The 14,202-nt window shown below is 38.9% G+C and overlaps 1 protein-coding gene across 1 annotated transcript in view; it reads right to left on the bottom strand.

The window, feature by feature from the left end:
• Positions 1–212, bottom strand: part of LOC145774910 (uncharacterized) — a 40,714-nt gene extending 40,502 nt beyond the window's left edge. The window contains exon 1 of the mRNA XM_082586229.1: positions 126–212. Within this exon, the coding sequence (XP_082442355.1) occupies positions 126–212 (87 nt within the window). The remainder of the gene's footprint in view (positions 1–125) is intronic.
• Between the last annotated feature and the right edge of the window lie 13,990 nt (positions 213–14,202).

The raw sequence follows: 14,202 nt of genomic DNA, 5'->3' as shown, positions 1-14,202 counted from the left end.
GTGGATATGAAACAGTGCTGGAATTGAAACAAAAATACAACGGGCTTATTTGACTCATTCTTGCATCTAAGAGTTAAAGTCATGCATTTAATACTACTGTAATAATCTTGCCTCAATTATGATACCTTTGTAATATCTTTTACAGGAAAAAAGCTTAATCGCTTTTCATCTTCAAGCACTTCCATGCTTCGTGGAAGAGGAACTGCAGTCATTTTTCTAAGATTTTAAACACAATAACTGTTATAGCCTTCCAATCTAAGAAATAAAACACAACGGATATGCGATTATTTGGCAGGAACTGCAGTTACTATATATATGTAGTAAGATTAATTCTGAGGCTATGGTACCAGAGCATGGCCTACCAGAGCTTCTTCCCAGCAGATAAAATAAAAAATCTGTCATAACAGCAAAAAGTGCCTTTACACCGGAAAATTACAAGCATTAAAAATGGGCAGTGGCTATTTAACCGGCGCCGGTCTTTGAATCTGAAACACTATTTGACCGGTCATGACGTCACTATATAGGGCACTTCTTTCTTTTTCTCTTTCAAAGCAAAAGACGAGAAGAGTGCCTATATAAGTTCTAAATTCGACAATTATGTTCAACTGATTCGGTGGCACGTAGGATACGTCTCGGGTTGGTGTTCCAGAGGGAATGAGTTCGATACTACGCGGAAGCGTTTTTTTTTAAACTTTTTAACTAAATTTTGATTCGAAGTGACTCAATCGTTAGGCTGCTGCATTTTTGTGGTCAATTTTTAATTTGAGTAGCCTACAGCCCAATTTTTTATACCTTTTCAACTATAAATAAAGTTAGAGTTTTTCAATTTTCTTGAATTTGAGAACTTCTCTGGATAATTTTCCGTTCGTCATAAGAGGATGCAGTCTTCGAAATTAGCCTCGGCAATCGGCAATTGCCGAGGTGATTGCCGAGGCAGATGCATGAATGGCACATTAGCCTCGGCAATAAAAATGCCGAGGCCACACGAGCGCTTGTAAGGACCACAAGATTACAAAAATAGCCCGAATTTTCTCAGACCACACCAGACTAGGAGGTTGATTCAATCTTACTATTGCTTAATGTTTTTATTTGGGTTACTTTCTACTTCGCCGGCGCTTATAGAAATATCACCCTATTTGCATTGATTCAACGCCAGTAGACGTCAAATTGTTGTAAGCATTTACTCCTTATCGCGCTTCGCCTTCCGTTATCTCGTCCAGCTGTATCAGAAACGATCGCGCCGCTTTCACAACGGACCACACAACATCAACAGACGTCGAATACATGTAAGTAATAGCTATAGGTTAACACGTTTTTTAGGTTGAGCTTTGTTAATTGCAGTTTGTGATAGACGTCTGGTTGCGTAACAACAACAGGTGCAATAAAATTAATTTGCGTTCTTCTGGTGACTATTTACTAGGTTACCTCGTGATGTTAAAGATGATAACTAGCTTTTTTTTCCGACGTTTCGTCAGTCAGCACGACTGACTTTATCAAGGTGGCTAAAACAGGTTAATACAACCTGTTCAGCAACGATGGCACAACACAAAAAAGTTATCATCTTTAACATCACGAGGTAACCTAGTAAATAGTCACCAGAAGAACGCAAATTAATTTTATTACCAAATGCCTGGTGAACAGTCTCTCTCTGTTTTTACTATAACAGGTGCAATTTTATGCGCTGACAATGCTCATGTGAACTATAAAAAAAGTTTGCAACCTTATAAATACTGGCTTAATTGTTACGCAAAAGTTATTCTTTCATCGAATGCTTGTTCTTTACCGGTGTCATTGCCAATATAAATCATGGTAAAGGAAGAGAAGATATAGCTAAAAAGTGGAATTTACCTACTATTGGTTATGAAACAGAGGGGACAGAAGGAAAAGTTAGTGTAGTATTTTGCAAAATTTGTAAAGAATTTTATGACGGAAACAAATCGGAATTAGAAAAGCTACGGGGCCCAGTTAAAAAAGTAGTACAAAATTGGATAAATAGTAGCCTACTTCGGCAGTAAAGAAAAGTAATGCTTCCGATCATATGACATCGCTCGTTCATGAACGGGCAGTTTTGCGTCTTCAAGCGTCTTAAGAAATGACGTCGTCGTCATTTCTTATTGGGCATTGTTGTTACGCAATACAACCGGTCGGGAAAATTAAATCGATTTGTGCTGACTCGAACGTTGAATCAACCCAAAATTAACATATTTCCCCCGTGAGTTATTTAACATGAATTATCGTAACAGCGTGGGTATCGCGTTGCTCGCTTTATCGCTACTTTTGGTATTATTACATCACAACAAATCAAACAATGCGGTCTTGATAGACTACTCTATTATATTTTTCGCTTCTCGTTTTACATGTTGTGGTAGCCTACAATTTTTTCGTAATAAACGTTCACAGCAATTGACGAGGCAATTTCAACTTTTGCCGTTTGGCCTCGGCAACGTTTTTGCCGAAGTAAAAATATGCTAATTTCGAAGACTGAGGATGTGACCGTGTTTGCCGAACGACGCAAAAATGTAATGCTTATGACAAACAGAAAATTATCCAGAGAAGTTCTCAAATTCAAGAAAATTAAAAAACTCTAACTTTATTACTCATAGTTGAAAAGACATAAAAAATTGGGCTGTAGGCTACTCAAATTAAAAATTGACCACAAAAATGCAGCAGCCTAACGATTGAGTCACTTCGGGTCAAAATTTAGTTAAAAAAATAAACGCTTCCGCGTAGTATCGAACTCATTCCCTCTGGAACACCAACCCGAGACGTATCCTACGCGCCACCGAATCAGTTGAACATAATTGTCGAATTTAGAACTTATATAGGCACTCTTCTCGTGTTTTGCTTTGAAAGAGAAAAAGAAAGAAGTGCCCAATATAGTGACGTCATGACCGGTCAAATAGTGTTTCAAATTCAAAGACCGGCGCCGGTTAAATAGCCACTGCCTTAAAAATGCTTAATATCATATTTTTGTGTTCACTCGGGTAAAAACAACCCAAACAAGGCCATGAAAAATATTGCAGTTACAGGTCTCTAAGCTCCAGGGGACCATGAGTCATGACTGTCAAAAAGTCGTTAAATGGCCTTATAAACTACCGTACCGCGCGATAGGACATGTTTGGTCGCCGCCTTCCACAAGTCAACATTTCTCCAGTCTCCACTCACATTCGACTTGTATATAAAAACTAAAAAGACTAGATGTAGCCTACACCAGTACACCTACTTGGGAAGCAGTACATTCAAGTAGGCTACAACTGCAAATACGTTTTAGGGCCTTGTTCTTCTTCAAGTGAATGCAAAAACACAATCATAATTAACTAGTTTTTAAACACACAAACTTTTAACGGATTTTTTATTTTGGCTGCCGTGCCTGAGAATTGGCCACCGGGAAGAAGCTTCTAAGCCATGCTTGATTGCTGGAAAAATAAGAGCTTATAATAATAATAATAATGTATTCTGGTCCAGTACACATGGTATGATACAGGTTAAAGACCTGAGTTGTATTTCAATGCACTGTTGTCCAAGTAGATATGTGTAGAGCTAGTCTTCCAGTGTTTATAGGTCAAGCCTCACCCTTTTTGCGAAAATTTTGTCAGCAGTTCATTTTTTCTGCTGGCAAATGAACAAAAATAGTTCGAACAGCAAGGAAGGCAGCAAAAGACCAAAAGGTCACCAAAGTCAGCTGCCACCCAAACATATAAGCAAAACACAAAAATTAAAGAACATACCGTAATACTGGTACTTACTATATATATACAGTGAAATAACAATCTTGAACAAAGCAACATAAAGGCTGTGTGCAAGGAGATAAGCACAATAATAATAATAATAATGTATTCTGGTCCAGTACACATGGTACTACAGAGAAAAACATTAACATACTCGCAAATAACAATTGATAAGAAAACGTAAACAAATAAAAATAAAAAATTTTTGAAGAGAAAACAAAAATCACAAAGAACAAAAAAGATAAGACACAATCATAAATAGTTTTCGACACGTCGCTTAAATATCGCAAATTCGCAATAGACATACTATTGACTACAGCATATGGTAAATTATTCCAAGTGTCGACTACTCTATTGGCAAAGGAAAATTTACGGCAGTTCAGTTGAGCAAACTGTTTATGCAATTTAAAATTATGGCCTCTGGTTGACATAGAGTTAAAAAGGAAATATTTGGAAGATGGTGATACCGAAACATTGTGTACTAATTTAAAAACTTCTGTCAAATCAAAAATTAATCTCCATTTTTCCAACGAGAGAAGGTCTAGTTCAAACAGTCTTTGTTCATAGGTTAGGTTTTTCAGTCCATGAATGCATTTTGTTGCTCGTTGTTGCACCCTCTCTAGCAAATCAATGTCCCGAACAGAATGGGGATTCCAAGCCGCCACTGCAAATTCCAAGTGGGGCCTGATCAACTGTTTATATAATCTTAAAAAGACATGCTTGTCCCTGCTGACCAGTGTTCGTTTTAAAACACCCAGGACCATCTCCACCTTTTTAACTGCATACGAGACATGGGTGGATGTTTTAAGATCAGTCGTTATCATGACGCCCAGGTCTTTTTCACTCTTTTTAGGGGCAATTGGCATGTCACCTAGAACATACTGATGCTCTAAGTTGCCATGACCAAAGTGCAGAGTGGAGCACTTGTCAACATTAAACTGTAGTTGCCAGGATATAGTATGTTTTAAGAGTGATTACTGTACAATTTTTTTAAGAAGCATTTATATTTAAAAGTTAAATGTAAGATGTTTTTTTACTTCTTTTGGTATTTGATTCCATAGTTACACTCCATTGAAACATAGCATCTTCTTACCAAAGTTTGATTTTATAGATGGTAAATATACAGTAAATCATGATCTTCGGTTTGCATTGACGGTTGCTATACTGGTGAACTTCATTTACATAAGCAAAGCAGTCAGCAAAGGCCTGTGGCAGCATTTTGAGCACATATTTGTATATAAACTTTGGGAGCTGGTATACAAGTCCCCCCCCCCCCCCTGGTAACTCATGACAAAGACAGGACTCCATCAAACATATAGGGTGAAACTACTTTACCTTTGCTTTACTGTTCACACACTTCAATCCACATGTTTTGGTCAATTCCTTTTTGTCATGAGTTACCAAGGGGGGGGGGGGGGGGGGGAGGGGGGACTTGTATACCAGCTCCAAACTTTGCAGTCTCTAATTTAATTAAATTCTGAGAAAATTTAATTTATGATAAAAAATAGTTGTACTTGTTGAATGTTGATCTTGGCAAAAATACACAAGATCGGACAAACTTGTTCAGTAACACTTGAATTGAAGCAAGTAGTGTAGAATTTGCCCTTTCCCACTTTATAACTGAGTATTGAATATCGAATGAAAACAAAGCATACTATAAAGTTCGTAGTATCGTTATAATAGAGCAATGTATCTTAGCTTAAATGCTATACCACAGACCTTTGCAAGGCGATTTCTAAGATTAATAATACGACATTTCCATTGCATTCATTTATCTAAAATTACACCAAAATAGTTTATACTTTTCTTGAGTTTTCTTCCTTTCAATACTTTGGCCACTGATCGACAAATTAAATTTTCTGCTGCAAATTGTTTATTGCAGAGAATCACACGAGAGGTTTTGCTATAATTTACAGTCAAGTCAACTCAAAATTGAGTTTGAAATTTCCGCACTTTTAGTAATTTTTCAACCATGACGAGTGTGCCACTGGCTGCATCATTTGTTTTCAATTTAAATTTAAACTTTAAAAGGACTTCAATTATGCTAAAACCTCAATTGCTAAGGTAACAGGGATCAGTAGTCAGTAGGCCTAGATGTAACAGAAAATATATTTCGCACTTGCTAGTGCATCGTCAGTTCTGATAAAGGGCAGTTAAAGCCTACAAGTAATGTTTTAAATAACAATACAGTGACGCAATAATGTCAAAACATGAGCTTAAAATTGAAAAAGCATAAACGTAAATATTGAAAAAATGCTGAATGAAATCTAAACCAAGCCGGCAGTAGCCTAAAGTAAATTACGTATCAAATATAAATTATAAACTAGAATTGATGAAAGAGCGGTGAGCAAAGCCTGCAAATGTAGCGTCGTGACAAATTACAGCAAAGAAAATAAATTATATGTGGAACACAGCAGTCAAAGACAGTGATAAACAAACTAAGCACAGCGATAAATAATTAAATGGAGCGTCATGGAAAACACAAAATGTAGCGCTGTGGAAAAAAGAGTAGGCAAAGACGGCAGTGAATAATAAGGCATCTAGAAGGCATCTAGATCCTTGTGAAGATAAATGGATAGGCTACATAGGATACCGGTAAGGCCTACATGCCAAAATAAATATCCAAAAATTAATTCTGCCACAAGTTTAATGTTTTGACGCTCCACTACATTTTTGGTATTTTTTCAATATTTTACTGCCTTATTATTCACTGCCGTCTTTGCCTACTCTTTTTTCCACAGCGCTACATTTTGTGTTTTCCATGACGCTCCATTTAATTATTTATCGCTGTGCTTAGTTTGTTTATCACTGCCTTTGACTGCTGTGTTCCACATATAATTTATTTTCTTTGCTGTAATTTGTCACGACGCTACATTTGCAGGCTTTGCTCACCGCTCTTTCATCAATTCTAGTTTATAATTTATATTTGATACGTAATTTACTTTAGGCTACTGCCGTCTTGGTTTAGTTTTCATTCAGCATTTTTTCAATATTTACGTTTATGCTTTTTCAATTTTAAGCTCATGTTTTGACATTATTGCGTCACTGTATTGTTATTTAAAACATTACTTGTAGGCTTTAACTGCCCTTTATTAGAACTGACGATGCACTAGCAAGTGCGAAATATATTTTCTGTTATATCTACTGACTACTGATCCCCAGTGTTGTACGTTGACGCCGTCAACTTTTTGTTGACGCTGAGGCTAGCGCCGTCAATTTATTTTTCAGTTGACGGAAGTGATAGCGCCTTCAACTATTTTGCCGATTTTAAGCGTCAAGCGCTAAGCGTCATTTTTTGTTTTCATGGAAAATTTCGTTTCACAATAAGAGTTTCACAATATATTCTGGCCAGCGCAACTCATCCGAATTACCGGCTTTGGCGTTGCTTGGAATGGCTCCCTTGAATACACGCGGAAGAAGTTCGCCAAATGGTGATCACCCATGTATTGAAAACGAGGGATCAGAGACAGAAAGCGAAAAATCCATGAATGGCATCGCGGACGTTGAATATAATTTATTTCAAGAGCTCTATGCCCCTGAAAAGAGCGATGTTGGTGCAGTGGACCTCGTTGAAAGATTTATACATGCTAAACTATCACAGCACGCTTGGAACAGTGATACCTTTCCGACTAAACGTTTTCAACTTGTTTTTGAAATACAACACACCAATACCAACCAGCGCTGCTGTGGAACGCATGTTTTCACTTGGAAAGGACAATATGCGCAGGGGCGCCGGAAGCGGGGGAGGGAGCGGATGCCCCCCTGCCCTCAAATTTCTGTGGATGGGGAGGGAAGAGGGGGCAATGGTGTCCTTTTAAGGTCATGTAAGCTACTGCACACTTTGCAATATAACAATTTATGCTATTCGCTTTTAGCCTAATTATAATGTTCTATTTTTGCCTCAAAATAATATTCACGACACAAAATTATCCATCACAGTAAGTTATATTACATCATTATAAAATAGCATGATGCCCTTCCGTGCCATTGTTGTTTGCATAGCGGACACTTGTATCATTACTCGATAATGAGCTGATAGATGAGCATTATCGCTATATCTTATTTTAATACTTAAAAACAAATTGGCCTTTCAGCAACAAAAGTGCCCTTTTTTCATACTCTTGCCCCTCCAGCCAAAAATCGCTCTGGCGCCCCTGAATATGCGTCCCAAACGCAGCAGATTGTCAGACAAACGTTTTGAAATGCTTGTTTTTCTGCAAGGAAATAACTAATAGGCTGAGCAGCTAATTACAATACAGTCTCAAAACATAATATCTGCTCTTTATAGCTATTGTTAGCCTGAACTTGGTTGAAATATTTCCGTTTTATGAGACGCTGGCAAAAAATAGCGCTAGAAATTAGCGCTGACGCTGACGCCGTCAATTTCTTCAAGAGCTTACGCAGTCCTTTACGCCGTAAAGTTTTTAGGCAATTCGCGCTGACGCTGACGCCGTCAAATTATTTCAATGACGCGTACAACACTGCTGATCCCTGTTACCTTAGCAATTGAGGTTTTAGCTTTCGAGATATGAAACAGGGATCGTGTCAGAACAAGACTAAGTCAGTGTCACGATTTCTTTCTATCTCTTACCAGGAAAAGGACTTGGAAAGGTTCAATGACGTAGTTTAATGGGTTAAACCGAAAAGCAGTCAATTAAATGTCGAATAATTCTACTAGTGAAATGATAATCTGACTTCTTGAAGAACTTTAACGAACGGCTTCTCAAATAACTCTAATTTCTGAATCAACTACCAATCCACAACTCATAGCACACCTCTCATAATCAACTCATAATAATCACCATAATAATAATAATAATAAGAATAAACATTACACAAACTACACAACTATTTATAATTGGTTGTTCAGTCCAGTAACCTCGAGAAGGTTACGCAAGGTTACATCACACGAACTCATCGTTCAGTCACGTAGCATTGAAATGTAAACAACAGAAGTCTCTAGAAGGTCACGTAGGGAAAATGATTCCAGAAAACACGTTTTACATAATACAGATTTCGTAATCAGAGGTTACTTCAGGTCATAACCGATAATAACACATCGCTCAAAATTCTACAACCAAAACAACACGCTCGTTGAAGATACAAAGCAAGCCATCGCGAGGCATTGCACCTTGATTGTGACAGTCAGAAAGCGAGGCATACTCCGACTCAGCTCAGCAGCAGCCTAGAGCAGTTAGCTACAGACTTCAATTAGGCTATGTTTATAAAACTTATATTCACTTTGTTTATAAAAACAAATTAATGTTGAAGAGATGAAGAGTGCGTGTTTGGTATGAGCAAGCTGCTCCACAACTTTGATCGTGCTGTTTGTGTTGCCCTCTATGTTGAGCTGCAGGAGGGTGGGGGCGGGCGATTGAACTTGTGGCGCCCGAGAGCTAATTTTCTCTGACGCAACGCGCGTCACTTCTATGACGTCAAGCCGTATTTTAGAACATTGTCTGTGGCGCTAGAGAGCCATTTTCTCTGACGTAGCGCGCGTCATTTCCATGACGTCATGTCGAATTCTAGAACCTTCCTTTCCAATTAACAAATACCGCGTGCTCTAAGAATGCAGTCTTGTAATCAATTTTTGCATTGTGCCTGAATCGCAGTCCCACTGTAATTCATCGACACGTTAATCCACCGTTATATTACGTTAGACGGTCGCATGTAGAATTGGCAATGCTTGTGGATGCACCTCTCCAATTAGGCGGGTCAATATATGAAAAATATGGGGGCAACCCCAAAAAAATTTATACAAAAGGTTTTTTGTTCTAAGTGTATGATTAGGTTGTACTATATACCCCAGAAAAAAAGTCTACAAAAATCTGACCCCGGGAAAGTGGTCAATTTACATAATTTAAAAATGGTGACACCCCAAATTTTTCAATGTACACAATTTTTTTTTAGTTCAATTAACACACTATAAATGTATTAAACACATATAAACATGGTATCTATGCACCAAATGAACATATCAGAAACCGTCTGTGATGTCATTATGATATCATGGAAGACATAGGCGTCGATTTTTTAACATTTAAGAAAAAATCTGAGGGGGCAAGATGATAAAAAGTGTGAAATATGTACCCAAATTTGAACAGTTCCATAAAATTACACTGTCAAAGCTACAAAAAAGAACAGAAAAGCAGGGTGGCTGCCCCCCAAACAATTTCTACTGGAGGGCGCGCCCCCTTGCCTCTCGGGAATCGACGCCTATGATGGAAGAGTATATGCACTAAACGTCAGAGAATGTCAGAAATGAAGTACAATTTTTCAAGTTATGATTGTTACATACTAGTAGTCGTCACAATTATCATCGGTACTGTCTGTGTCGTCTTGATCCAATGGAAGGACATTGTTTGGGTTTTCACAGGACACAAGTTGGCATTGTCCACAAGGGTCAGGTCTGATGGACATTCTTGAAACTGTTTATGGGGACAATGCAGTAAAGCATATGATGGGTGGCAAAGCTGTGCAGAGCTTTGCGGGGCCACCTCTTGATAGAAAAATGCTTGAATGGGATGCTGGTTTCTGAAATGATGGATAGTGATCCCGAGTTAGCTGGTTCAGTGAAGTCGTGTGAGGACATGTACACCGTGTTGATAGAAGGAAAGGCCACATTGGAAACAGTAGCTACTTCGGAGACAAATGCTAAACTTCAGCAAGCACTTGACAAGAAGAAACTTGGCTTGTCTGATAAATCCAGGACAAGTAAGCTTTGGATTTCTTACATGAACATGGTCAAATGTACACGAATGCTGCTAATGGCAGATCGAATTGGTTCCTGGGATAGACATCTTAGTGCTGTTGCCGAGTGCTTACCAATATTTGCTGCTGCAAGGCACCACAACTACTTCAAATCAGCATACTTGTACTTGCAAAACCTCAAAATGAAGGACCCTGCTGTCAAGAAATTTCAGGATGGATTACATGTCATCAGGCGAACCGACAAAGTCTGGGCTGGCCTTGGTTCGGACCTTGTAATTGAACAGACATTGATGAGATCGCTAAAGACAACCGGTGGCTTGACAAGGGGTAGTGGAATGAGCGAGGAGCAGCGAGCCTTGTGGGTGTAATCCTCACCAGCTTGTTCAGAGTACAATCATGCGAAGGAGGACTTCAACAAGCGTGCATTTACAACGAGTGCACAGCATAAGGAAATGAGTGGGGCAAGGATGAAGAGAGATCAGGCCGACCTCGCGAAAATCAAAGAAAAGCTCCAATCATTCAGTTCATTTTGTGCGGATCCAACGCTGAGGAACATCATCACTGGAGTGATTGCGAAAGATGGCGTAAATGTTGATGACTATCGAACAGTCGGGAGGAAAATCCTAGAAAAAATGGAGGGTCAGCCAGTTTTTACATATGCAAGTAAACGGAAGGACAAAGTGAAAACTTTACGTGATTCATGTTGCATCAAAGTTTCCCAACATAGATCCATCGATCCCGCCCTACTTTTTCAGAGACTTTTGGTCATATCGAATGCAGGTGACTTTTCTCTAGAGGAGGTTCTAGAATACGAACTGAGCCCATTCCCACCTGCCCTGTTTGAGACAAGCAACATTATGAGGAAGCCAGAGAAAATACAGCTTGCTAAAAAAGCAATCGATGAGTACGCAAGCAGCCTATCTGATGAGGCTGTTACCAACGAAGTACCACAGACCGAGAAGTATGTCCTTGATGGTGGTTCCCTCATGCATCGCGTACAATAGACGAAGGGAAGCACATACGGTGCCATTGTGGATGGCTATGTCGACTTTACCCTACGCAATTACGGGATGGCGACAGTCGTTTTCGACGGTTATTGTGATCAACCATCAGTGAAGGACTGCACCCACCAACGCCATCAGCAGAAAAATCATCCAAAAGTGAGCTTCACTCCAGCAACAGTCTTCACTGGAAACAAGGAGGAATTCTTGTCACAGGGCTGCAATAAGCAAGGGCTGATCAATATGATAAGCAACAAACTGCGAGAGAAAGGCCCCACAGTTATAAACGCTGAAGGAGATGCCGACTATGATATTGTACAGGCAGCTATTGCAGCTTCTGAATACCACACTAAAGAAAGTAGTTTTAGTGTCATCCTTCGTTGCGCCAGCCCGACTCCCACCAACTGCATCTTCTACAATATTCCATTTCCTGCGTGCTTACTATCAAATAATGATAAGTTAGGACTAGAAAGCAATTTGGACCCTACTGGCTGGGGTTGGAAGATTGAGGACAAACAATTCGCACCAGTAATGACTCTGAAAAACCCTGCACCGGACAATCTGTTAAAGATTGTGCATTGTAATTGCACGATCGCTTGCACAACACGGCGATGTACATGTAGGAGGTACGGATTTCCGTGTACCTCTGCTTGTGGACAATGCCAACTTGTGTCCTGTGAAAACCCAAACAATGTCCTTCCATTGAATTAAGATGACACAGACAGTACCGATGATAATTGTGACGACTACTAGTATGTAACAATCATAACTTGAAAAATTGTACTTCATCTCTGACATTCTCTGACGTTTAGTGCATATAAGTGAATCCCTCAACCGCGAATTTTTGGTAAAATTACCCCAATCACGAATTTCAAAATAAACAGGCTAATATTTGTTCAAACTCAAAAACTGAAATGGCACAGGCAAGAAGATTGCTATCCCTATTTCTGCACTAAAAATTAGGCCAAAACCGCTTTTCAGATTTTAGCAATCAGCAAATGTTTGGCCTAGTCCCAAAACCCTTTCCCTAAAAAAATTAAAACTTTCTGACCGTCTGCACTAACTTTGCTGTTAAATCTCTTCTAGTGAACCTACAATGACCATTGAAAGATTAATGAAATCAGAAAAGAATACTCTACCACCTTGCGGCAAATAAAGTTCGAAACAGCAACCACTACATAGCGATAGCAAGAAGCGCGGTTAAAGCAATTTTACCACTGCGCAATAGCGACCATGCTTTTTTCCAGGGATGCCAGGTTGGCATTTGTAATGCCAAATTTCATAAATTTGAAATTTTTTTATGTTGTTTGGCATGAAAAAAATCCTGTTAGGCATTTTTTCAAAATTGTTTTTCTGAAGAATACGGTACTCTCAAGAATGAAGATAGCTAGGTTGTGCAATAGCAGCAAGTGTAGGCTGAGCTTTTTTGCAGTTTTACCCATTTTTTACCAATTCCATTATTTATTAATGAAGAAACCTTTGATTTTGCTCCGATTTGCCTATTTGGCATTTTTTTTAGGTCATTTGGCATTTTTTGTTTAGTTGTTTGGCATTTTTTCCATAAGTGGACCTGGCAACCCTGCTTTTGTCATATCCGTTTTCTTCTTCGTCGTATGAGCTGTTCTTCCTGACTATATAAATATATCCGTTTTGATCAGGTCATAGAAAAAGTGAGGAAGTTGCATGCATGCACGAATAAATGCTTTGGGAAGAATTGTTTTACAAAGAATTAACTTTACGAAGAATTGTTTTACGAAAAGTTGCTTACGAACAATTGCTTTACGAAGAACTGTTTACGAAGAAAACGTCGGACACCGTTTTTGATTGATTGCTTGATTTTGATTGATTGTTTTTGATTGATTGATTTTGATTGATTGTTTTTCTTATGCTGTGTTGTTCATTTTAATTTCTTTAATAAATTTCTTTTTTCCACTGTTGCGTTGTGTAGTGGCGTCCGCCCGATAGCTCTGTTGGTTAGCGCGTGACTTCTGGAACGAAGAAGCTTCAAGATCAAGCGGTGCTGGTTCGACTCTCGGGATGTGCGCTTGAGCAACGCACGTCGCACGTTCACGACTTCTCTCCATTCAGCGGCAACTACTGGATGGAATAATTCCCAGCAACATGACTTCAACAATCGGAAACTTCTCTCTGCCAATCTCGGTGACCGGGCCTGTGTCAGTGATTCAAAGCCTCTGCAAGTATGCGAAACTGCCAGGATTAAGCTCTGCAAGAAGCTTTCCCAGTCCGAGGATAAACATTCAATCAATCAATTGATGAGTAATGTTAACTCTGCTATTGTGTTCTCAAGTCTTTAAAATCTTTGGATTGATATTTTTTCACTAAATAAATAAAAATTAGGAAAATTGCGGATCCGAGGAAATTTATGCATATTTTCCTACCGACCAACATCGTTTTCGGGATCCATTACGCCAAGGTTTGTTCTTTTTTTCAAATGAAACTATGTGAAAATAATCAGTAGGTATGCAGGAGCTAACCATGTCAAATGGAAGCAAATTTATTACGAAATAAACGTGCAATTGAAAGATTTGTTGTATCCACGAATTTCCCCAACTGCGCATTTGCGCATTAGGGATTTTTCCCCTTCCTCGAAAATGCTTCCCCCATGTGACGCTTTTGTTCCGTCTATCCGAAGTTGATGGAGTTTTCGCCTGAAATAAATTGTTTTGTAAGGTAAACGCAACTAGCTAGAAGTGGATTACCACCAAAATAATATATCTTCAGAATTAAAGAGTGGGTGATGA

The sequence above is a fragment of the Aplidium turbinatum genome, chromosome 1 (assembly GCF_918807975.1).
Source record: "Aplidium turbinatum chromosome 1, kaAplTurb1.1, whole genome shotgun sequence".
Classification (NCBI taxonomy): Eukaryota; Metazoa; Chordata; class Ascidiacea; order Aplousobranchia; family Polyclinidae; genus Aplidium; species Aplidium turbinatum.
This window is presented reverse-complemented; position numbering and strand designations above follow the sequence as displayed.